The sequence below is a fragment of the Vidua chalybeata genome, chromosome 4 (genome assembly GCF_026979565.1).
Source record: "Vidua chalybeata isolate OUT-0048 chromosome 4, bVidCha1 merged haplotype, whole genome shotgun sequence".
NCBI lineage: Eukaryota > Metazoa > Chordata > Aves > Passeriformes > Viduidae > Vidua > Vidua chalybeata.
The window spans coordinates 67,207,793-67,232,060 of record NC_071533.1 but is presented as its reverse complement, the minus strand read 5'-3'; the positions used below and the strand labels follow the sequence as shown (position 1 = coordinate 67,232,060).

The window sequence follows — 24,268 nt, the reverse complement described above, 5'->3', positions numbered from 1 at the left end:
AAACAGATGTCATGGCTCACAAAAGGCCTTTTGGAAACAAAAAAACTCTGACCCAAACCCATCACTGCCACAGCACCTCCCCAACAAAGGCCAGAGCTCTTCATTTTAAGGAAGACTTACCCAAAGAAAGCCAAGTCTCTAAATAATTATACCCTAACAGCAAGGGTAGAAAAATACACAAGGCACAGAGAGAACTGGATAGAGTCCAGCACTTCCCATTTTCAACCATAAGAGCATGGGGAGGGCCAAGCACTGTTCACCTTTGTGCTGGGGGAGTCAAAGTATCCCCAGTGCTTCAGGGCTCTGCAATTCAAGTGTTCATCTCCACCCCAAACACAACAAAAACAGGCAAGAGGGACAGTTTGTTTCTTGTGGTCTTAAAAATCCAGAAAGGACACATCAGAAACAGAAGTGGGTGAGAGCTGCCAACAAAACAAGATTGAACAACAGCACAGTGGTAAGAGCCCAGAATTCAGTTTCAACAATGAGTCTTTTCAGATCTATGTGCACAGACACAGGGTGTGTAAGATCAGTGTGACTCAGCTCCCTGGGAGGTACCTGTACTCCAGCTGCCCACAAATACTCCAGCTGGTTCCAAGGAAAGCAATTAACCTGCTTAATGTCATCTCCTTCAACTTGATGGTTAAGGGAGAATGTTCAGGTAGGTGTTGTTTTTAAGCATACTTGACAAGTTCAAGCACAAATGCCAAATCAAGGCACCTGAAGTGACTAGAACAAGTTATTTACTGTCAAGAGGTGTCAGCAAGTGAAGGTGGAGGAAAGCTCCCACTGAATACAGTGAAGGGCTGGTGTGTAGGCAAACCTTCTGTAAATCAACTTCACTTAACTCTTACAAGAGGCTCCTGCTCCCTGCACATCACTGCAGCCTGTCCCCTCTCCTGGGGGAGCAATCAGAGGAAATTTCTCTGAAGAAGAACCCTGCCACCCAAGACAGACACAACACTTGCTGCTGATCACAAACAGCAGGTCAAGTGCTACAGGGAGTATTTGCAGAGTTCAATGTGTTGCATAAGCTCAGAAAAGTGAACTTGGAGGCCATCCTGCAACTTTCAGTGCTGGGAAGGAACTGAAAGGTTAAATTTTGTCTCATGGTATCTCATCAAATGAGAGATTCACTTTTCCATTCATAACCTCTCTTCCTGTTTTAAGTTTTGCAATGTTTTCAGTGTTTCTCCAAATAACCATGAGTTCTGTGTGTAGAATTTCAGACTGAAGCTGCAAAGCTCATGTGATACAGACCACAGCACCTGGCAGCAGTACTGTCAGCTAAGTCATTCGTGGGTTAACCAAAATTAACTATAAACAGGTCTGCTGCTAAATTCCATAACCTAAGCCTTCAAATACTTCAATAAACAGTATGAACCATTTCTGATACACAGTTTTCTTTTGCATTTCAAAGTACTGTATCAAATTAATTACATTTTAAACAGTCAGTTGAAGAAGACAGGCAAGGAACAGTATCTGAAATAGAAGAATTTTTATGTAACCATTCAGTGTTAAAAACAAGAGAATCAAACATCAGTTCAAATTAAAGAGCAGTTTCGAACAGAAGACATTTGATTAAAAGTTTCTTTTAACATTTAGAAATTTAAATACATTTACCTAAAGATGGTTAACTCCCATCTCTATGTTACTATACAATAGCTTAAAGCTAATTTAAATGCTAGTTCTATATTAATGTGAAATTCCAGAACTGCATTCTTAACTTTTTTATGTAAATTGGTTATTAAACTGAGTGATTCCATACTTCCTCCCACCCCAAAATAAATTTTAAAAATTGAAGCTTTACAATGCCTTGAATAATATTTTTCAAACGAGTAATTTGGAATAGTTCCCAACAGTTCTATAGGAGGTATTTTGTACAGTTTGGAGAGCAACTCCGTATAAAGTTCTATTGCAACTGAGCATTCACAGTATGCCACAGTCCATACATATTACTACATATACATATCAGGTTTGTAAACATTGGAAGAATACACAGAACATAGTACCACGATCCTCTGGTACTGCTGAAAGGAAGATGAGGTAACATTCATATAATCTCAAAGTCCACAGAGGTCCTGACTGAGTAGGTAAAACAGCTGCCAACGCTTCTGTTTCATAGTGTGTGGTTAAGGCGCTCTACGTCACGGTCTGCTAAGGCTGGATTCGTTAGCTCTCAGTATCCCAACTGCATCTTTAACCGCGTGGTATATGACATTCTTCACCTGCAGGAGCAAAGGAAAAGGTGCTTGGTTTTACCATCAAACAGCACAGACAGTTTTCCAGCTTTCCCACTTACTTTCCCTCACCCTGTGCAGGTCAGTTTGGACACGCTCATCTGCCCAACCCTCATGCAAATCTCAAACTTGGGAAAACATCTGTTGTGTTTTAGTGGGTTTTTTTGTGAAGGGTCAAGAGCACTGAGCATGGGGAAGTTACCTGCAATTTATCTTCATGGTTCGTATGCGTATGTGACAGATATCTAAATTCCTGAGTGAGCCAGAAGCAGTGTTTGACATGCTCTGGGGATACAAAGTCTTCTGCAACTTTAATACAACTGTACAAATTATGAACCTAGAGAGAACAAACAAGCATTAGCCACATGCTCAAAGGGCTGCCCAAGCAGTCAGGCCATTCCATGTCCCTGGTGCTTGCCTGGTGTGGAGCTCCTGCTGGGATGAAAACTACATCTCCTAGAAACTGTACAATAGCCCAGCCTTGAACTCCGTACTCCTGATGAAGGCGTTTCCTCAGCGATCGGTCCAGGTACCAACTCTGATCATGAATGGGATCATGATCTACAGGGTTTTCTTGGCCTTGTTCTTCTGCAACCTGGCAAAGTCACAAGACAACAGGCATGTTAACACACTGGTCTGACTGGACAGTCAGGTTGTATCTGTGGTATTCCATACAAACGTGTGCCAGAGGGACTTGCACCATGTGTTCAGGTAGGAGAGTTACACAATGGAAGTTTGGATCTTTACTCAAACCTTTGTCAAGGTTTCAGCATTGCTCAGGTCCCACTGGCTTCAAAGACACATTGCAGATGTGGAAAATGCAAGTAATCCCAACTGACAGTGGCAAGTGAAGCAGCTCGTGTTCACATTGGGAACCACTGTCAGACATGGAACCAGTGTTCTGACACTGCTAATGCTGGAGAGGGACTGTGGGGAAGGGTGTGAAGTGACAGGACAGGGGGCAATGGCTATAAACTGAAGGACAGTAGGTTTAGATTAGAAGAAGAAATTAGGAAGAAATCCTTTCCTGTGAGGGCAATGTGGCACTGGCACAGGTTGCCCAGAGATGCTGTAGCTGCCCCATCCTTGGAAGTGTTTCAGGCCAGGTTGGACAGGGCTGTCAACAACCTGGTCAAGGGGAAGGTGTCCCTGCCCATTGCAGGGGGCTGGATGAGATGTTCTTGAAGCTCCCTTCCAACCCCAACCATTCTGAGATTCTCTGGCTCTATAGGCTGTGACTGGAAGACACTACCAAGTGTGCAATTCAGCAGGTGTCTGCCTTGAGGCCACAATCAGTCAGTGCGTGCTCACTGACTCAGAGGATGCAAACCAGATTTTCAGGAGAAACGAGACTGGGAGGCACAACAAGCACTTCAGGACAGAAATTTGAGAGTTGTAGGGAGAGAATTTCTGCAAGAAGTTGTCGTATAAATCCAACTTGCTGCAGCAGCCATTTACACCCAGGACTGTAGCCCAAAAACTCATTTGGGAAGAGATAAACAGCTTGATTCTACTCCACTAAAAGCTGCTGAAAGCCCCACACCTGCCAGCAAAAGTGTGATACAAGGGACTGAGGTGTGAGACACAGAGGTCAAGACTTCAAGTGCTAATGCTTATCATGTTTTATCAACCATAAGATTTGTGCTTTGTTAACACTAAAGTCTGTTGCAGCCTCTCCCAGCTTCCACCAAGAAAGCCATAAGCCTGACCAGGCTAACAGTTGTTCAGATCATCCCATTTATCCTCTTAAATATCAGCATATTGGCTCTTTCCACTTTTAGAGCACCAAAGTTCCACCATGGAGACCACAAAGGACTCTGGACCATCTGAGGTAAATTTGAACCTTTGGTTCAAATTTACACACCTTTTGGATGTGGTAGCACATCTCTACTAAACACTTAACTCCCATGAAAATGTGACACAAAATACCTCATGCTTTTCCCTTAATTCAGACCTCATCAAGGTATGGGGGGAAAAAAAAAGGTAGTAAGAGAGAGAACAAGGAAGAGTGTTGTGTACCATGTACTGCTCTGACATTTCTCAAAAACATCTCACATTCTTCCAAAAAGGATCCAATTAAACTGCTTTTCCTTAAATCTAAACCAGCTGTTTTTCTTGTTCACTATGTAACATTACTCATCTATGAGAAGAGTGGGCAGAAGGAATATCTACATACAAGGTAACTTCAAGCTTTAACTCTCCACCCTTTTCAGGTCCTACAAGACTCACGGCATAGGAGAAGTTTTGTCTTGCATACAACTCCAGTTATTTGTTTCCACAGTACCTGGGATATGAAGGAGGAGAAAAGCCCCAAAGATAGAGACTTGCAAGCCTACAGAGGCAGAAGATCAGTTTTTAAGATTAACAGCTTACCTTCTTAAGGAACTCCCGGATTTTCTCTGTATCTTTGGCAGCATAAATGTGCCACAGAGCTCCAGGCTTTTCTCGGCTTTCAGTAAAACGCTTAATTGTCAGTTCATCAGAGTCACCATCCTGGATGGTCTTCAGCACTTCTGTGGAAAACAACATGAGCAGTTACACTAAAGGATCCTCCCTCTGGCCACGGAAATATCCCCCCAGACAGCACTAAAATTTTACCTTCTTCTTGATCAGCCTGGCCTTTGGGGATCCCCACGTAAACCATGACGTTGGCTGCGTCAGACACATCCAAGTGGAGGTTTGTTGTGCCATATTTTCTGTCCTCTGGTGTTATTAAGCCTGAGGGAGGAATCAAAGCGGGGAAAAAGGAGTAGCAGATCCATTAGTAGGACAAAGAAATGTTACACCACTGTCAGAAGTACTTTCTGAAAAGATTAGAGTGCTTTTACTTCTACCAACAAATGCTTCCAGAAGAGCAATATGCTTTCTATCCAGGACCTTGCTCCACCTTGTGGCTTCCCAAGTGATCTGCTGACAGGCTGACACAGAACAATGTATCTCTGTCTAGCCTGTATGATATATAACAGTCATGTTTAAGTCCTGCTAGGAAAGGGTTTCTCCAGCAGTTTAGGATAGAGACTGTTTCTCAAAATGCTTTTTTTCACTCTAAACAGCAGTTGATACAGGATTTACTATCCATCTCTCTACTGGCTATGACGCTGCTCCATTTTAAATGTCTTTTGAGTGACAGCAGATGAACCAGATGTGGAAAAAAGCTGCTCAAGGAGAGATTAAAAGCTAAATGATACAATTCAAAAAGGAGAACAAAAGTAATATGGCCAGAAGCAGCAAAACAACAAATACATGTTGCCTGCTACAGGAAAGAGAGGCTGTAGAGCAAGTTGATTGGAAGACTGGGAATAACTACTATTGGCTTGAAACCACTTGGACAAAAAGATGTTCAATAAAATATATCATGCTCTGGACATCATTGACACCTATAGGTGAGCTAAACTCAGGTTTTCTGATCCATGGGATTACTCAAATTGTCTACAACAGCAAGGATTCACATAATCTACAATAAATTTCAATGGGAACATGTGGTCAATGTGACCTTTAGAGTGAAAAATTCCTTACCATAGGCATTGTACATCTTGGGGCCCAAATCCGGTCGCACAAAATAGTTGGGAAGTCGAGAGGCAAGGTTGAGTTTGCCACCTCTCCTGGTATATTCTGGCAATGGGATATTTTTCATCAGATCATCAAACCTAAGGTAATGCAGCAAAATTTAACATTAGGTACTGATAAAACAAAAAATAGACTGAAACAGACTGCAGCAAAAGCTCTCTCCAGTTAAGGACATGTACTTTTTCCCTCAGGGGGTTTGCTGGACACTGTGTAAAGGAACCAAACAAACAAGGCACAGAAATACAGCAAATAAATTTAACTGCTCTGGAGTAATGCTATTTCATTATGTAAATGTCACAAGGAATATCAAACAGCCTAAGTCCAAATATTTTAAAATGTTTGGCCAAAAAGTAGGCTTCGTCTGAACTTCAGATTTCAAAGTGATCCAGGCTTTTAGGAGCAGTTTTAGCTGCTCACTTTACTTAGCAACAAATACAATGAACCACATAAAAATTTATCATGAAACTTGTGCAGGACTTCCATTTATGTCAGGCATCTCTGAGAAACAGAACTGTTCACATGTCACCAACTGCTGCTCAAAGCTGAGGCAGGTATCAAAACACAAGAATATTCCTACAGTCCATTATTTTGGGGGTGTGCCACAGAAACAAAGAACATTTCCTCTGGAAATTCATACCGAGAGGGCATCATATCTCTGAAGTCTTCTCCTGGAGGCCAGTCCTTAAGCTTCAATACCATTGGCTCCCCCTCTTCTGTTCTCAGGCGACCTAATTTGAAATGTTAACAAGTCTTAATTTTTAATAGTTGTACAACTCAGAATACAAAGAATTAAGAAATCCTTATCTCAGTTTAAAGCCATGTTCATTCCACAACTTTCATGTAGAAATAAAGACATACAAGTTCCTCTGACACCAGAGTAGGGTGTCACTCTCATGACAAACGTGTTACAAGAGGAGATGTCAGACAGACAAGCAGCCTTTACTGCTTCCCTGCCCAAGCACTTCCTACAATTTAGCTCAGAAACTGGTTCGTGTTTGAGGCCAAAAGTAGCTGATGAAGTCAAACCTCTTCAAAGATCAAGTAACAGAAAAGAAAGGTGTGAGTCTTCCACCGCCCACTCATTCTTCTTGCCCTAAGTACAAAACTCCGTAAGTTTATAATTGATTCAAACAGTAAAGCAGATCCTTAGATAAGGATGTGTAACAGACACAAAGTAGAACTCCAAATGCAATGGCAACTGTTAATTCTCCTGGAAAACCTCAAGCTCACCTCCCCTAAATCTACTTTTATACAAAGTAACTTCAGTTCCTCAGAACAAAGTAGTACCTTCAAGTTAAAACAGCAGAACCTATTGAACTTGTGAGCACCACCCCTACATGTGCTCTTCTGTTTCATTCAACTAGAAAAAAAAAAAAGCTGGCAGATGAACCTACTTGCTAGCAAGATCTTAAATTTCCTCAGAATGTTGCCCCAAAAGACTAAAGGCAGCCAAACATACTCCTGAAGGAGGGTACTTCATGGGAATGACAGTTTTCATCCAGACCACAATGCTTTGAGCATAAATGTCTGCAGTGCATCCTCACCAAACTGCCCAAGGTGAGGAGAAATCCTTGAACATCTCGTACACTGCTTATAGATCACAAATCTATGCAAGGACAGAATTATCGCTGCTGAGTTTTTTACCTACTGGAACAAAGATTCACAGTGCTTACTTGAAATATCTTCAAAACCATCCCAGAAATCCCCTACAGTAGCTCCAGTGATGATTTCATTGGTCCTGCAGTTAACCAGATCTACTTCCTGTTGGCCAAATTCCTTCCTAAAGGACTCCGGTCTCCAGAGGTCTGCATTTAACTTGTGATGCACTCCTGACACCATTACAGGCTAGAAAGCAAAAGAATATATTCTGAAGAATTATTAAGCACCAGAAATTCTAACTACAACAGGGTAATACATAAAATACGTTGAGCATTTGAATGCAGGCATTTTGCAAACTAAATGCTCAATATGCTCTACCAGAATTTTGCCTTAGCATGCATCTGAGCATTCTGTTTCAAACTGAGGCAGCTTTTTATACAGAGCCATAATTTCAGCTCTGTGTTTACAAACAGATTTAAAGAGTAAAAGATCCTTAGATAAGGAAGTGTAACAGTGCTCATGTCACCCATTTGATAAAGGTTTAATGTTGCTTATCACTACAGTGGTTGTAGCTGTGCTTCAACTAAAGGACAAAGCACATGAATTGCAAATGGAAAAAGCAGGAGAATGGAAGTACCTGTCCCTGCTTCCAGCACTCCCTGAAGACATTCCAATTGCTTTCATTGTTGGGATCCTGAAGACACAGCAGGCGGTTATCACATAACCAGTAGTGGGGCGTGTCAAAGCCCATTATCGTGGGCTTTATGGTCAGCCCTTGAGGTTTCTTAGGCAAGTCTGTAATGGCTCTATTTTGCACCAGGGAAGCAAAAATGTCATCAAGGATTTTGGGTGTACTCTTCAGTCCATTGTCTGTCTGATAAAACACATGAAAAAATGAAAAAATTAGTGCTCTTTTCTGTTGCCTTATCCTGCAGGTTTTGAAGAAAGGATTTGCCACTTTGAAATTTTTTTGAGATCCAGTCGTGCAGACAAACCAACAGCTGCAGAATTCTGCTGTCTAGAAATGCACCATCATTAAATGCCAGTGCCATTTCTTACACTTAGTCTACAGAATTCTGGCACAACAATTTCTGCTCTGATTTGCATCTCAGCAACACTGCAGAAACCCAGAACAGGAACTGCTTTATATCAAAGAGCAGAAATTCAGTTTTAGCAAAGAATTCTCAAGGCCAGTATTTTCCCCCACCACTCTGAAGTTGCATCTGTAAGATCAGACAAAGCCCAGAAACATCTGAAGTGAACCAGGCTGCAAATGAGGTAAGGGGACACCACAGAAGGTTCTTTCCTCCATCTGCAAGTTCATTGGTGCTTCTACTTTGAGTCTAAAAGACATCCCAATCAATGCAGCTGCCAGACTCGAGCTTAAGAAGTTAATCTGCTTTATCCTTTAGTTCCCAGTTCCTCACCAAGACTTAGTACCACTAAGCTACTCCTAACTGAGCACTGAAACTGAATTAGTCCTTTTTCCCAAATGAAGACAGTTTTACTTACTGTGATAAGAAAGTAAACTGCCCCTGGCAGTTGTTCACAGGTTTAGAACAGAATCTAAGCCTGGGATCAACTCAGACCTGTACAACTGAATTTTTCCTGTACCTTTCCTGCAGAAGAGTTCAACAGGTTCCGCAAGAAGCCCGTGTTGTTGTTGCTCACAGGGGATAATATTGCACTGTTGAATGTCTGCAGGGCTGCAGCTGGCTTGGCTAAGCAAGGGAGTGTCTGAAGAGGCTTATTTTCATTCTTTGAAATTGGTATCAGAAGTTTCTCTGAAAGGAAGAAAAGAAAACTGTGAGGATACTTTGACCATGAAAATACTTTCAATTTTTTTTTCAAGACAATATCCTCCTACATGCATACATGTACATGTATATACATATATATAAATCTCCTCCCAATATATGCAGATAAAATATTTCTTTCACTTAACTTTCTTCAATAAACCAACGTTTTTAAAATCCCACATTCTAAAAAAAAAAAAAACAACCCAAAAAACCAAAACCCCCAAACAAGAATTATCAAACTGTATTTTCAAGAATACTTGCATCAATGGGATCTTAATCCAGTTTTTCAACAGAATATGCTAACTCTGCCAGGCTTTACTCATCCCAGCAGGCTGATGACATCACTCTCAGCACAAGATATTGCTGGGTCTGACCTATATTCTTCTGACAAGCAGCCACAAAGGGTTTACTCCTCACTGGTTCTGCACATACCTTTGTTTTCTTTATTCACGTTTCCACTTGTTAAGTTTGAAAACCAATTTAATGAAGGAGAAGTATTTACAGAAGCAGTTTGTTTGCTTCCAAGTGCTGACTTTAGAAGAGGATCATGTGTAGTGACTTGTGAGCTCAGTACAAAACTGTTGTGTTGAAGGCCAGGCCTGTCCCCGGATGCCAAGTGCTGAAAAAGCAAAGCAATAGCTTGTTTGGACACAAACCCATTCTACACAAAGGGAATACAAGCAATAGCATGTCCAAACTCATCCTTTAAACAGCAAAAGGGTTTGGCCCTTCAAAACATGTGATCTCCAGCAGAGGTCAGCATTGCAGCTCAGGATCAGGAGATGGCAGCTCAGCAGGATTTGGGATCTCCCGACTTTAGGAACAGCCAGAGTCCATCATCCCTCAAGACAAGCACAGAGAGCCAAGTTTCCCAGGTGCACGTTCTGGGATTGCTTTGGAAACCAAGTGCAGTTCTAACAGCAGTTGTCACATTTCTAGTAATAGCTGATGCTCAGGCCAGGGCTAAGCTGGAGCTCCAGTTCAGAGGACAAACACAGATATGGAGCATTCCTAAATTTTTCGCTTAAGGTGGCAGCGAACATGCACTCACCTGCCAGGTCTGAGCTACACTTGCCTGAGTGCAGCACTGGCCAGCCCAATCCATTCACAGGATTGTCCATCTCCTGTGTAGCTGATTTATTTGGTCATTTGGAGATTCTAGGAACAGACTAACCAAAACCACAGCTTTGCCCTGGGATTCCTGCATGACTGGTGATATTTCCTCTCTCTGCTCAAACAATTTTCAGCTAAGAAATTATTCTGCTCTTTTGTTTGTCTATCATTACGTTCTCTATTTCACCTCTCACTGACTGCTGATACTTGGCAAGGATTCTAAACATGACATAATACAACATGTTTCAACCTTTAATGAGCTTATCTTCACACAACCAGTGCAGTAACTAATTCTATAAAGATGTGTAGATAGATTTAATGCAGCTCTTTGTCCAGAATCACAGGAAATCTTGATTCAGAAGACTGAAGCCAAGTCAGCTGAATGCTAACTTTTGATTCACATAACTATCTTCCACACCTGTAACAACTGAAATATTTTTTGTCTCTTCTGTTCATTACTTACATTGAAATCAAGTCCAACCTGCTTCTTACACTTAAGGTAACATTTATTTTCAAAATAAGGCTATGAATAAGCATCTAACAAAATTAAAATCACTTAATTCACCCCATTTCTTGTGAGATACTTTCAAACTAAGATATTAATTTGTGCTGTTTTCAAAAGCAAAAAAATGCTACATCCATTTATAAATATATGTAACTTGTGGGGTTTCCTTTGTTTTGGTTTTTTTGTAATACAGAGAAGCAAACCTATCAGATTGCCAGAGAAATCAGTGAATCTCCACACTCCTCTAAATCTCAATTTTTTTCATGTTTAGTTCTTTTATGAATCCCAGTGCTGTTCCACCTTACTTACTCTTTTAGATGCTGCATGTATTATACCTCCAGGACCCAAGGAATAGCTACATTTCACAACCATTCCCACTCAATCTGTTCTTCACATTCTTCTTTTAAGGGATCTCTCAGTCTAATCCCATTTTTGCTCTAAAAATCCTCACGGAGCCTTTTTTAAGGATAGATTAACTAGTGAGGGCTCAGTGTCAAAGGGACACAAATGAGATTTTCCCAAAAACTTAAAGAGCTGAACAGTGAATACAAATTGTCCCTTTGTGGTGGGGTTATCACAGAGGGTCAGGGCTGGCCACCTACAAAGTCAAATTAGCAGTGGCTTCAGGAACTTGCAATAGACTGACACAAACTTAACTGCACAGACATAGAGGCAGTAACAATACCTGTTTTGAATCCTCCTTTAGAGCTGGCTTTGACAGTGCTTTGAACTGCTTATTTGCACAAGGACAATTTGCCTTTATGCCCCATTTTGTTCTTACGGAGTGAACGATGTCACCAACATCATAGAGAGCTGCAGGGACAGAACCATAGTGAGCTCAAATGTAATCACAACATCCAGCAGTCACCAAGACTTTTTAAGAAATTGCGTGTGCTGTGCAGCTAAACACTAATATATGAATACCATTCATCATTAAACAAGAAGTTCTGCTACTTCTTTGTAAAGGTCAAAGATAATAAAATAGTATTAAACACACATGCTATTCCTGTCTTTGGATAATAAATGTTAAGCTTTTACTAACTCTACTACTAAAATCAAACCTCACTCAGTACAGTATCAACAACACACAAAAGACAGCAAAATTCTACAGCACATTTTTATGTTAATCAAGTATTTCCGATACCTTTTCCAGGAATTATTTGTGTAGGCATTAGATTCTCTGGTTCATGTGCCTGCCCCTTCACACATTTAAACCAGGAGAAAGTATCAGAGTCATCATCTGTAAAACAAAACCATTACATTTTTTTGTTACTGCTCTGGAAAGCAACATATTTTGCTATGATTGATACATCCAACCACAGGTCTACAACATGTCCTTTTGGTTGGGAAGGCTTTTTTTTGGCTCGCTTAAGGTTGTCATTGACTTCCAAGTCCAACACAGATTTTATTTCCCCTCATCCCCCTTTGTTTCAGGTAGTAATAAGCACTCCCACCTTCACATGAGTTTTTTTTCCTCATCCTGTAGCAATCCACGCACACACCAAAGCCACACTTGGAGCAGACCCAGTGCAGGTTGAAGATCGTGGTGTCGCAGACATCGCACATCTCGCGAACGCCGCGAACCGCGCGCTTCCAGGCCACCTGTCCTGCGGGCAAAAACGGGACAGTCAGAGTGTTAGTGCCAACAAATTCTGTATTTGCATGTTCACTACAGTCACTCAAAAACTACAGCAATATGACTCAGACTTGGTCTTCTATTGGAACTCCAGAAAATGCTTTTGCTGTTACACAACAGTCCAAGCAATTGAGACCAGTTTGCTTCCTCCTGTGCAGCAGCAACCACAGCTTTTATTCCTGACACGTCTCTGTCCAAGCTAACAAGCATATTCCTGACATTCTCCTAAGTGGAAATCCCACAGCTACTCCAGGAAATAAATTCAGGTACTGCTGGCAAGCTAAACTTAATGTGTAGCTTGCCACAACCAGCTTATCCTTGTTCTCTATTCAGCAGCATGGTGGACAAGTAGCTGTCTTCCTTTTGTGAAGTTTTATGTGTTTATGTTTATCTGACCTTCTCAGAATGGTTCATTTTCTTCTCTGAAGCAATGACTGCTGCTGTTCAGGTTTCCTATGTACCCACTATATTCCCCTTTCCTCATCCCAAGCCACTTCTTCAGTCCACTCAAAACATCCCAAACATTGACAGTATCTTGAAAAAACTTACAAGCCCTTCCAGGGCTGTATTACTTTTCTGTGAATCTGTGATTATGCAAGAATTATTTTAACCTGATCTCCATTTTTTTATATTGCCAGCTAGAAAACCAGACTAGACAAAAAGCACACACCTGCCTCCTCCTACCACCTTCCACACTTGTAACTTCTCTGAAAGTTTCCTGCCCACAGTGTTTCTTAATTTTAAAAGCAAGTTATGAGAGACCATGTCCTAATGCATGCTAAGAAAACCATACCAGCATCCAAGACATCTGCTGCTCTTGTTCTGAATAATGCCCATTGACTATGTATGGAACAACACTGGAATAGCTTAGCACAATTTGTTCTTAAGTAGGAGGTAAAAATTGTTTGACTACTTGCTTCAGAATTCTTCCAAGAGACACAGGTCTAAATATCACCAGCTCCATTCTTCTCTGCCTTTAAAAAACATGCACTATATTTATCATTTTCTAGGTCAACTCTCCAATTTCCCCCAAACAGGATGAAGGTTTTTTCTTATCTTTTGAAAGCCATTTCCTATTTTTTCTGAATCTTCTCTCTTTCTACTTCTCCTATTTTTTTGGTTCCTCTCTGTAGTTTGATCCTGTTTCCTTTTGGCATTTGGTAGCCAAGGAAAACGTGACCTAAGAAGCTGTTCTTCCTACACTAGTCAATCTTTTACTTTACAGGGATAATAAATATAAATTTACCATAGCTTCAAGTCATGGTGGCAGAGGAATCTCCCTTTTTCCTGTGCTGACTGAGCACTCTCCCACTGTACTGTTCAAAGAACACCACATATTCAGACTGTAAATTACTTCTTTCCTGCCCAGGGCATTCAAAATAACTTCCATATTAATGAAAGCGAGTTCCCTTACTCTCAACCAGTCAGGGCAATAAAATCAAAGATGAATTAATGAGATTTTGCTCCTTTCAAGCCATTTCCAGAACTCACACATGTCTGTATTTTTTAAGCAGAGGATGTTTCTGGTAGCTATGCCAACAGATGCATCCTCTGTTATTAAGAAACACCACACCTTCCCTTTGTTTCATGAATTCACCCAAAGCTTCACTCTCCCAAAAGTGTTTCTGTATTTCAGTCTACATATCTCACTCTGGCTACAGATAATTTGGTTCCACAGGCCTGAACATGTTGCAGGTCAAGAGAAGAGCAAAGCTTGCTGATTCCAAGCAGCCCAAGGTAAGACCCCACAGCAAGTATTACTGGAATATCACAAGTCTTCCCCCTGCTTTTGAAGGGCATTGAAGCTTGTTCAGCTTTTTTTTTTTTCTTTCAGAACAGCAGAGTGACTGCCAAACAGAGAGGATCTTTATCTAATGTCAACACTCCACAAACCCAGCAGACAGTGGCAATCTCCTAAACTGTGCTGTACCCCGGTCATGCACTTAAAATCTAGAAAACAAATACAGTTTAGGAGTCATTCTGCTCTGAGAAGTGATTATGCAAGGTCGCAGACTTCCCCATTTGTCACAGAAATATTTTGATGCAGCCAAACCCCTGTGTTTGGGGGTGCTAAGTTTGCCCTGTCTACACTAATTGACCTCCCCAATCAGTTATCCCATCACCAGCACTTCTCTGGTCTATGCCCAGTAGGGCTGCACACAATCACTTCTAGAACTGCTACTGGAAACTTGCAGGTGGAGGAAAAAAAATCTCTCTTTTACTGACAGACAGCATTAGGTCTATGATGCAGTTACAATAAAATAGGACCAAAGCAATCTAACAGAACCTGTGCAAAGTAAAATCTTTATTTCATTTTCACACAAAGAATAGATTTTGTTGTCAGCTACCTGGTAGTTTGCTTAATTTTTTTTTTTTCACTTTGTAACAGGAAAAGTAATTTGATAAACTGAGAAACAACTTCTGACGAAGAAGAGTGGAATCACCCTTCCCTTTCCCCCTCCCTGTGAGAAGCAGAGTTGTTGACACTAGCTCACAGTGGCTCTTAACCATTCCCTCTCAGAAAAGAGAGAGGGACACTCAAGTTTTGTATGATATTTCCAAATACATGCAATTAATTTTCACACAGAAGCTTAAAGCTTCACTAAAGCTGTGAAAACACAAATGATTTCAATACAAGTTGATCTTACTGTGTGGTTCAATCGTTGACATGACTTCCTTTTCAGATATCACCAGCTGGCAGAAGTGGTCTCCAATGTTGGCGAGGATGTACTTTGCTGTGTCCAGATCTAGACCCACAACATTTTTGGATAAAGGTAGCCACAGGCTAATAGCCTCAGGGTCGTACTTATTTGGAGTTAAGAAACCTTCCTCACGCAGTATTCCATGCTTATTAAACTGCAGCCTGATGAAAAAGGGGGAAAAGGAGAAAAAGCCCTCATCACATCAAATGCTGTACTGGTTTAAATTCATTCCAATCAGTCAATGCTCGAGTTGCAAGTGTGTGTGCTGTATGTCAATGAATTTACTCAAAGGTTACAACAGACATGGGTAAACACGCTGGTCACTAGCATTAAGCACGTTCAGTGCACTGCTTATTTTAAAGAAAAGAAGACTGAAAACATTCAGGTTTTTAGTTAGGAAATCTACCTTACAACAAATGGTTCTTTATTCACACAAAACCAAATCAGGTTTACAATTTTTAAAATGCACTGGTATTAAGGCCACATCTAGAGATGGCAACAGCAATAATTTTATCTAGGACTACATACAACTCTCAGGAGAAGTTACAATGCCTTAAATATAGACGATAATTCATTTGGAAGCAGCTGTCAAAAAGCATCAAGAAAGATATATTCTTGAGTGATTCTGAGTAGGTGGAAAGAATGAGATCTATATTGTTAGTAGTGTCTTAAATGGAAAACATGAAGAATTCTGCTCAGGAACCTTTTTACTACATGCTGCAGAAAGAAGGTGACTTCTGATGATGCATGCTCACTTGTTGTGTTAGGTGTGCCATGAGAACACTGCTGGCAGCTGCTGTCATCAGACAAATGCCATCTCCAGATTTGGCAAATTGCACATTCAATAAAAAGGGATAATTCCATCAGTTTCAAGTTATAAACCAAAGGATTAATCTGATTTGAACTGCACTGCAAGTCTGGACTGTTACCCTGAGAGGACGAATTAGCATACTCTGTTGCTACTTTGATCTCACACATCAGATTATACAAAGATTTACTACAGTAAAGTCTCTAATCTGAAGATAAATAACAGATTAGTAATACATCTGTATTTTTTAAAATGTTTAGCAACAAAATTGAATTCCAGTGTGTGCACAGATTAAACATTTCTATGGCAAGTTTAAATGTCCCCAGCTGAAAGCCCATTGCCACTTACTGCAACTCTTTCACAGCTGTGGGTTCATGACTGACATTTCAGGTGTCCAACCACTAAACTTTAGGAAACCTGCATGTAATCTACCCTCTCATTAGTATCTCCAATTCTACTGAGCTGTAGCACTCAAACTAAACTCATGTTAGCCTACTGGCATTCAGCCCAGAACAGCAAAATAAAGAGCTCTAAGTCCTGCCAAAATATTTTCTGCTCAAATGAAGCAGTTGTATCATTTATAAGGGCTAAAAACCCATAGGCAGCAACTCATTAGTTGGGTATATTGGTCTTATAGCCACACACCAGCATTAAATAGCTTTGAAACAGACCTCCATGAGACTATTCTGGCCACATAACTGGGTTTTTTCACCTTTCACATGTAAGGAATTGCAGGGTGTTGATCTGAATCGCTCTTACCTTCTGAAGTGGAAGAAGCGGCAGAAGACGGTGGAGTCTCTCTGCTCCTTGTTCTTGCGGTAGCTGTCCAGGCGGCACTCCCGGCACTTGTGCAGGTGAGGGGCGATGTTATTGCAGGAGCCATCCTGCACAAATGCCTCTCCACTCTGCTGCAGCTTCTTCACTTTAGCAGCATCAGATAAAATGGACTTGCGAACAATTACTGCGGGGAAGAGCAGCCAGCATTAGAAAAGCCTCAGATTTTCACACGGAAGTGCCACCAAATGTATTTTAGTGAAAGATCCACATCAACTTTTCCTGTAAGTTTCACATTACACTGAAACTAAGTTATGCTAAAAATATTTGCATTTGGCAGAAACCTCCAGTCAGCAGGAACTGTCTCAAGCTGCAGTTCCAGTGGAGTCACACAGTCTGTGGACCTGAGTTTAAGAGCTCCTTTCACTTTTTCACAGAGGAGCATTTTGAGAACATCTGCTTTTAAAGAAGTTCTTCAGCCAGAGATGGAGCCCTGGGCAGATTAGGGCATGCAGCAACCGTATTTCACAAGAAATGGGGACAGAGTATAACCTGTCCATTTCTCAATCCTGTTTTCCCCCTTCATGATGCAACAGCTTTCAGCATCTTACTGTAACAGATGCCAAACATTTCTCTTCCTCCTACACTGCCAGTGAGGCCTTGCAGGGGACACAATAGTGACTGCTTGGCTGGCTGTGTATCCATGCTAATTATGGAATAGCACATGGTAATCCAAGACCAAGCAACAGCAGTGGAAAAAAAAAAAAAAGAGGTGGGTATGTAGGGGGATTCCCAGAATCCTGAACAATCAGCAACACCACCTGATGCACAGCAGGACACATGACACCAGGAGTCCAGCTCCTTAAACAACCACAGCCTTTCCCTCCTGTCCCATGTGAAAACCTGAAGAGCACGCCAAACGGAAAAGAGGAACAAGGTGGGTGGTTTTGGGGCTGAATGGGTTTTAATTTTTGGTGGTGATAGGTGGGTTTTTGTTTTGCTCTCATGACAGTTTTTAAATCAAAGCCCCTCTTGAACAGAGCTTTGCTGAGGACAACTTCCATCCCTAACCATTTTTGTGAAATTTAGGACCATTGCTAAAAGGTAGTTCTCATTATGCCATCAGCATCTGTATTCCAAAAAGAACCTTGTTTTTGTAACCTCTTCTGCCATTCTGTTCTTGCATATATTTTGTATCAACTTATATCTAAAAATTAATGATTAGCCCTTATCAGGAAAGGGTGTTTCTCCAGCTTGTTGCATTCCTGTCTTAAAAGAACATTCAGATGACTCAAATTCCTGATTTACTCAATTTAAATTACTAATTATGCATATGTAACAAATTACCTACATCTAAGTAGTTAGAAATTACAAGGACTTTCAAATGACAGGAAATTTTAGAAACACTTACTATTATCCTGGACCTTGGCACTTCCAGTCCAAAAGCTTTCACTTTCACTTTTGTCACAAAGAATCTCATTTGAATTTCTTCTAATAAAACACTCCATGTCTGCAAGTTCATCAATCTTGTTTCCTCTGTGGCTACTCCAGCTGCTTTGTGATTTAACCCCACACTCACTGAAGGACAGAAGATGAGCATCTGAGGTTGAGGGTCTGCAATCTAATGTTCGCTGCAGTTCAACAGTGCCACTGCCTCTGGGTATTGCTATGGAAGGGGTGGGATGCTGCAACTGTTTTATGGAAATGCATTCCTTGGGAAAGATTGTTGTGGCCTTCATAAAAGGTTCATTATTATTCTTCAGGTTGGTTCCCTTTTCATTAGCTGAATCAGTTGAAGACAAAGAAGATCTTGAGGTTTTCAGAGAGGTATATTTACCATTTTGATCACTAGGATTTTGTGTTTGTTCTTTAGACATAAGCCCCACTTTAGGAAAGGCTGTCAGCTCTTCTGTCAGTGGTTTAACTCCAGTATTAAGACAGGAAGGATGAGTTTCCGGTAGGCTTCGTCTACATGTGCTGAAACACAACATGTAATAATTAGGAAAAAAAAACAAACATGTCAAACAAATCAGAGCATCAGCTGCTCAATCTAGACACACTTAAAGCTTGAAAGAAGAAATTTATTTAACATATTTAATTATATGCTTTGAGTTCCGATGTGTGAGTATTTAAAATTTTGTGTGAGGCTAAATGGGTTTGTGTTTCTCAGGCCTTTTATCTGGCTTTAATTTTGTATAAGTTAGAACAATAAAACTCTACACCCATGTAGGCACACACAAAATTGCTGCTATTGCTGCTACTCCACTTCCTTCTCTCACAAACAAATAGTTGCTTTCTCATTTTCTCCAGGCAACTGCTGAATAACCAAATGCCTTTCATTTGCATGTCTGTGGCAAGATTCTCAAAGAACTTCTGACTGGCAGCAGAAGTCAGAATGGTGGAGACTGTGAAACATCTCTCACAAATAAAACTTTTAAAAAAAATCATATTTTCCACATTCAGCATGTGAGAGAGATAAAACTAGTAGAAAAATCCCTGTTAGCACTTCAAATTTGGGTTTTCCTGTCACACTATTTCTATCATTACATCCATTTTGTGACAGAACTGGGGGTAACAAAAGTTCAAAGGCACTGCTGCTCAACAGAACTATAACTGAGAACCTGTAGCTGATGTGCAAGAAAGCAGGCACCTGCCTGAACATGTTCAGGTTTTCTTGGGGGCAGGGAAGGAATGCATTTGACAAAGAAGGCACCACACCTGTGTATCCTTTTACAGATGGGTACAATGAAACAATGACACTAGCCTGGGACATTGAAGGGCCACTTCCTTAAAGGTAAGTAAGAACATGGAATTAGGAACTAAATTACATATCCAGGGAAAGAAAATCTTACACTTTCCTATGCTGGTATAGCAGAAGAGTAGTTACTAAAGGTGCTTAAAATTACCTCAGAGTTCATTGTGGTAAGAATCAATTATTTTTGGAGGTTAAATGTCTGTATAAGCATAAAACTGCTTCCTTACCCCTGAGGAGTTTCTGCACCAAGGTTGGGTGGTGAGTTGGCTGGCAGGGGCAGGCCTGGGTGCCTTTGGTCCTTATTTGCAGGAGTACATCCCAGCAGTGCTTCACCCAGCACAGTTGGTACTGACTGCACATGTCCTTGACTGGGAGAAATCTGCAAGGCAAATTTTAACAGTTAGGAAAATTCGGGGTAACAAATTATGGCTTCGCAGGGTTCAGCCTGAAAGGAAAGACATATTAGTACTCTTCCTACCATGTTTAATAAAGTAAATTAAAGAGTCACTCAGTTCATGAGGTAGAAAGACTTTAAAATGTCCTTTTAAATCTTATAGGTTCCATGAAAGACTGTTCATGGTAATTCATTTCCCCCAGTTAACAACTATTTTTTTGGGGAATGTGTATTAAGAAAGTGGAAAAAAAAGACAGAAAGCTCAGCTCTTTGTAACTGCCAGTGCAACAATGTTTCTAAAGTAACTGCAGTAACTGGCAGCCAGAAATAGATTTCAGAGCTCAGCTGAAAATCCCAGAGAAAATCAAAACTGTGAAGACTGACAGCTTTACCAAAGATCTAGATATGAACTTTCTTCACATGCAAGAAAATCTTTGCACCAGAGTTCTAGAAAGTGTTAAGTACAGAAATCCTGCATTGATTAAATCAGCATCCTAAGAAATCTGGAATTCATTTAGGAATACAACAGGCCTACCAAATTAGCAAGTGTCTTTAGAACAGTAGCTTTTCTGTGGAGGTCCTTCCCCAGCTGGGAAGTTACACTACAAGCTCATTAGCATCAGCTCCAAAATATTTCCTTTTTGCTTTGGTACTACACAGCTGTCAGGTACCAAGTCAAGCTCTCAGAAAAATGCTGAAGATAATTAACTCCACACAAGAAATCAGTACTATCACATACTTATTAACAAAAAATATGGCTTCAGTTCATCACTCCCACATACTCACATCCACCAAAATCAAAGTAACAAATAGCTTCTGGTTTCCTTACTAGAAAGTACACCCACTGTAACCACTTTGAAAAAAATGGTTGCAAGGCATTTCCCAAAGAGTGCAAAAGTGAAAAATGACCCAGTCCTTTGAAGGAAGGTAGACAGGAAAATGAGAGGTAAATAACTTCACTACTTTAAGGAAAAACTATGGTAAAACAAGTTATGAATTCAGATATGGTAATTCTTCAGCAGAGCATTTGGAATGTAAAATACAGTCCAGCTTTGTGTGTGTCAAGCAGACTGTTCCATGGCTGAATTATGCAGAAAACTGAAGGCAAACTGAGCACCAAAAGCTGCTAAAGGTACCCAAGCACGAGCTGTACAAACACAAGACTGCAATCCTTTGCTACTCCATGCTGCCCTGCTGCACACTCTTCCTCAGCAGTAAATACAGGACAGGACACTCTCTTCACTGAGACACCTTATCCTGTGCTTGTTGCCTCATGCTGGTTCTTTGTGAGGTTGTTAAAGACTGCTAATGACTGTATCAGCCATTAGCCAGATCTGCACAGCTGACTCGACACAGGACTGACTGCACAGAAGCAACAGAACCCTCTCCCTCCCATGCCAGACCTTCCTGAACGAAAACTGGCTACTCCTGCCTAAAATGCAGGTTTTGGTCTGAAACACTAGGGCAAAATTATTGGGCAAGTTTCGTTCAGCCAAGCCATGATTTTTCATTTGCATTTCTACGCTTAATTTAGCCAGATTGTCTTTTGACCTTTGAGAGTTTGCTTATCTCTCAGTGATTCCTGGCAGGTCACTCACACAAGAAATAACAGTAGACTTGAGAGTACCAGAAAAGTCACATCCCCTCTCTGTACTAAAACAACCTTCAACTGCTGCTTGTGCTGCTTGAATCCTCAAAGCATCCAAGTGCAGCTGAAGGTTTTGGGTTCAAGTACAAAATAGTTAAAAGAAAGAATATGAAAAGTAAAGGTTATAAACTTCAGAACTCCTTTGTGTTTTCTCCCACTGCAAATACAGATGACCAGGCAGACCAACTCTTAAGAAGAAGGAGGGGGCAAAAAGCACAGTAAAAAAAATCCCAAACAAACAAAAACCCCAACAAACCATCAACATTCAAAGCCTAGTAGGTTTTGCTCCAATTATTACAAGGCAAGATGTTCAATTAATGCCCAGACAAGTTTGAAAGAACTCAACACACCCTCCAAGGGATTATATTTATCATTCTACTTTCTAATCTAATCCTTATTTAAGATGTTTTGAGAAGTGACATAATCATTATGTAACAGCCATATATAACAGAGCAAGACATTACCTCAGGAGAAGATTTTGTCTGTTTAGCATCAACACTTCCACTGCTGTCAGATGACTTCCTTTTCACACCTCCAATTCTTTTTGATTTATCTGGAAGAGAAGGTGATCAAGATTAATCTATCACAAATAAACTACTGAGTGTTTGAAGGACAAAAAGTAATAGGTCTTACCACATTTTCCATTGTTGTCATATATGATTTCAACATGAATTAATTCTGGATCAAGAGTTTTTAAAGCTGGAATCTTGAAAAGGACAGGAAACACAGAAGCAGCCATTTAGAGAGGTGAAACTCTATTTTAATATATTTATCTTAGATGTGGTGGTACGGACTAAGCTTAGATACAACTTCTAGGTTCTTTGAATACCAAGCTGAACTTAACAACACACCATGTGACAGTGTCTCTGCATAAAACCACAAACTGGTGCTTGAGAACACAAATTTGTGCTGTCTGCACAGCACAGAGAGCAAAGAAACCAAGGTCATTTTTGCTTCACTCCAGGTGTCCCTCACTTTTCATAGAAGGACATTTGTTATCTAATAATCTACCTGCAGCATAAAGAAACACTTTGGGTTATAGTGTTCTGCACTACACTGACACTCATGTTTAAAGATTACAGTAAAGACAGAAATAAAAATGTTGTTGGTGGAGACATAAATAAAATTTGCACTTATTCCCCATATCCATCTGTAAACCACTGCAGTTCCTACCTCCTGACAGTTGACTTCTAGAGTTCTTGTAGCTGGATTACCATTGACAACAACTGCTGTGAACCACTGAGTAGAAGGGTCCAGGCTATAAATCCTAATTTTTGAGCCAATTATATTTTTTCCACCTACAAAATTGGGGAAAAAAAAAAAAACTTAAGACAAACAAGGCATGAAGATCACCACAGTTATCAAAATGAATTCTTTCTGTCCTTACAGTATGGGAAATGAAAACTGTAAGATGCAATATTTACCTTTCCAAAAAGGTCACTCCCTGCATGTGCAAGCACATAAGTACAAATATGCTGCTATGAACCCAGTAATTAAGAATTTAAAGCTGGCAAACAAAAGAACAATTTTATATTTGACTAAAAAAGGAAGCCTCTATACAACATCTTGGAAGTTTTCATAAACAAGCAACAAACTGGAAAAAAAAAAATCAAGTTGCTTGAAACAATACACAACTCAAAATTTTTGAGAATTGCTACAAGTTTGATCTATTTCACAAGTACCAGGACATCTATATGTGCCTAAATTACATATTCACTCTTTCAAAAGAAATACTTGAAACTCAAACATCTACAATCCTCACATTTTGCATTCACTGCTGTGAGAGTAAAATCAGTATTTTTAAAAAGCTTGTATCCCCTAGAACAGATTAGCAATTAATTAAACCAACACTGCAAGGATTTCCCTTTGGACTTGGGCATTTATTGCCAGTTTTCTGCTCCACAGTATGCTTGTACCTTGGACCAAGCGTGTCTCATCAAGGTGTTTCTTAACCAGAGCCTGAATTTCTTCATTTACATTTTGATCATCTTTAAGAGAAAGCCTGGAACCATCCACATCCTATTTCAGGAAAAAAAAACACAGAAGTTTGAATTCAGGATAATGCTTTTAACAAAATCCCACAATATTTAAAAACAAGATGGCAGCAATTCACACAAATCCAGTTCTCATTAATCTGTTCCCCATCAGTTCTAGGATGTTGGAGTGGAGGCAGGTAATTTTTTATCACTAATTCACAACAAGCATCTGCAAGAGAGACTCTCCAGGTCTACTTTAATATTGTTCTGAAAATAACCCAGCTTTGTTGTACTACATTGCTAATGAGCAGTAAGTTTAATTGAACTGTCCATTCTTAACTTAGGATTTTAAGTTCCCAGAAGCAGCAGCATATTTGTCCTGAGCAGATGCCAATGAAAATATTTTATGTTTCTATTTATGATAATGCCAGGATCCACTGTGTGTCAAGATACCATTATAAAATGTTTACATGAATGAAAAGTGTCAGCTACATCTAAATTATTCATAATTCTTCAGAATACTGTATGTGTATTATTTTTTCCTCTCAAATTCTTGAATGAGAATTGATTCTGAAATTCAATTCTCAACTGAGAATTGATTCTGATGGAAAGGTCACAGCAAGTTTCCACCCAAGGCTCAAAGAGTGCAAATAAGAAAAGAGTTTGGAGTTGAGTTTTATCTTTTTGTCCCAGGCACTTCTCTGATATTTGTAAGAGGCAAAAGACTGAAAACTAGAAGTCAATAAACTGTT

General features: G+C 40.2%; 1 protein-coding gene across 4 annotated transcripts in view; it reads right to left on the bottom strand.

Moving 5' to 3' along the window:
* Positions 1-1,483: 1,483 nt before the first annotated feature.
* Positions 1,484-24,268, bottom strand: part of KDM3A (lysine demethylase 3A) — a 29,122-nt gene continuing 6,337 nt past the window's right edge. For 3 of the 4 annotated variants that reach the window (XM_053940423.1, XM_053940424.1, XM_053940422.1), the window contains 22 exons: positions 23,457-23,559; positions 22,714-22,838; positions 22,174-22,246; positions 22,005-22,093; positions 19,726-19,877; positions 18,155-18,720; positions 16,729-16,930; positions 15,108-15,322; positions 12,278-12,430; positions 11,968-12,063; positions 11,509-11,636; positions 9,638-9,824; positions 9,021-9,190; positions 8,044-8,280; positions 7,481-7,652; positions 6,445-6,535; positions 5,757-5,887; positions 4,839-4,958; positions 4,614-4,753; positions 2,659-2,835; positions 2,443-2,577; positions 1,484-2,228 (listed from right to left, as the gene is read on the bottom strand). In XM_053940423.1, the coding sequence (XP_053796398.1) occupies positions 2,148-2,228; positions 2,443-2,577; positions 2,659-2,835; positions 4,614-4,753; positions 4,839-4,958; positions 5,757-5,887; positions 6,445-6,535; positions 7,481-7,652; positions 8,044-8,280; positions 9,021-9,190; positions 9,638-9,824; positions 11,509-11,636; positions 11,968-12,063; positions 12,278-12,430; positions 15,108-15,322; positions 16,729-16,930; positions 18,155-18,720; positions 19,726-19,877; positions 22,005-22,093; positions 22,174-22,246; positions 22,714-22,838; positions 23,457-23,559 (3,543 nt within the window). In that variant the 3' untranslated portion in view covers positions 1,484-2,147. The remainder of the gene's footprint in view (positions 2,229-2,442; positions 2,578-2,658; positions 2,836-4,613; positions 4,754-4,838; positions 4,959-5,756; positions 5,888-6,444; positions 6,536-7,480; positions 7,653-8,043; positions 8,281-9,020; positions 9,191-9,637; positions 9,825-11,508; positions 11,637-11,967; positions 12,064-12,277; positions 12,431-15,107; positions 15,323-16,728; positions 16,931-18,154; positions 18,721-19,725; positions 19,878-22,004; positions 22,094-22,173; positions 22,247-22,713; positions 22,839-23,456; positions 23,560-24,268) is intronic. The other variant, XM_053940425.1, reaches the window with a different exon arrangement.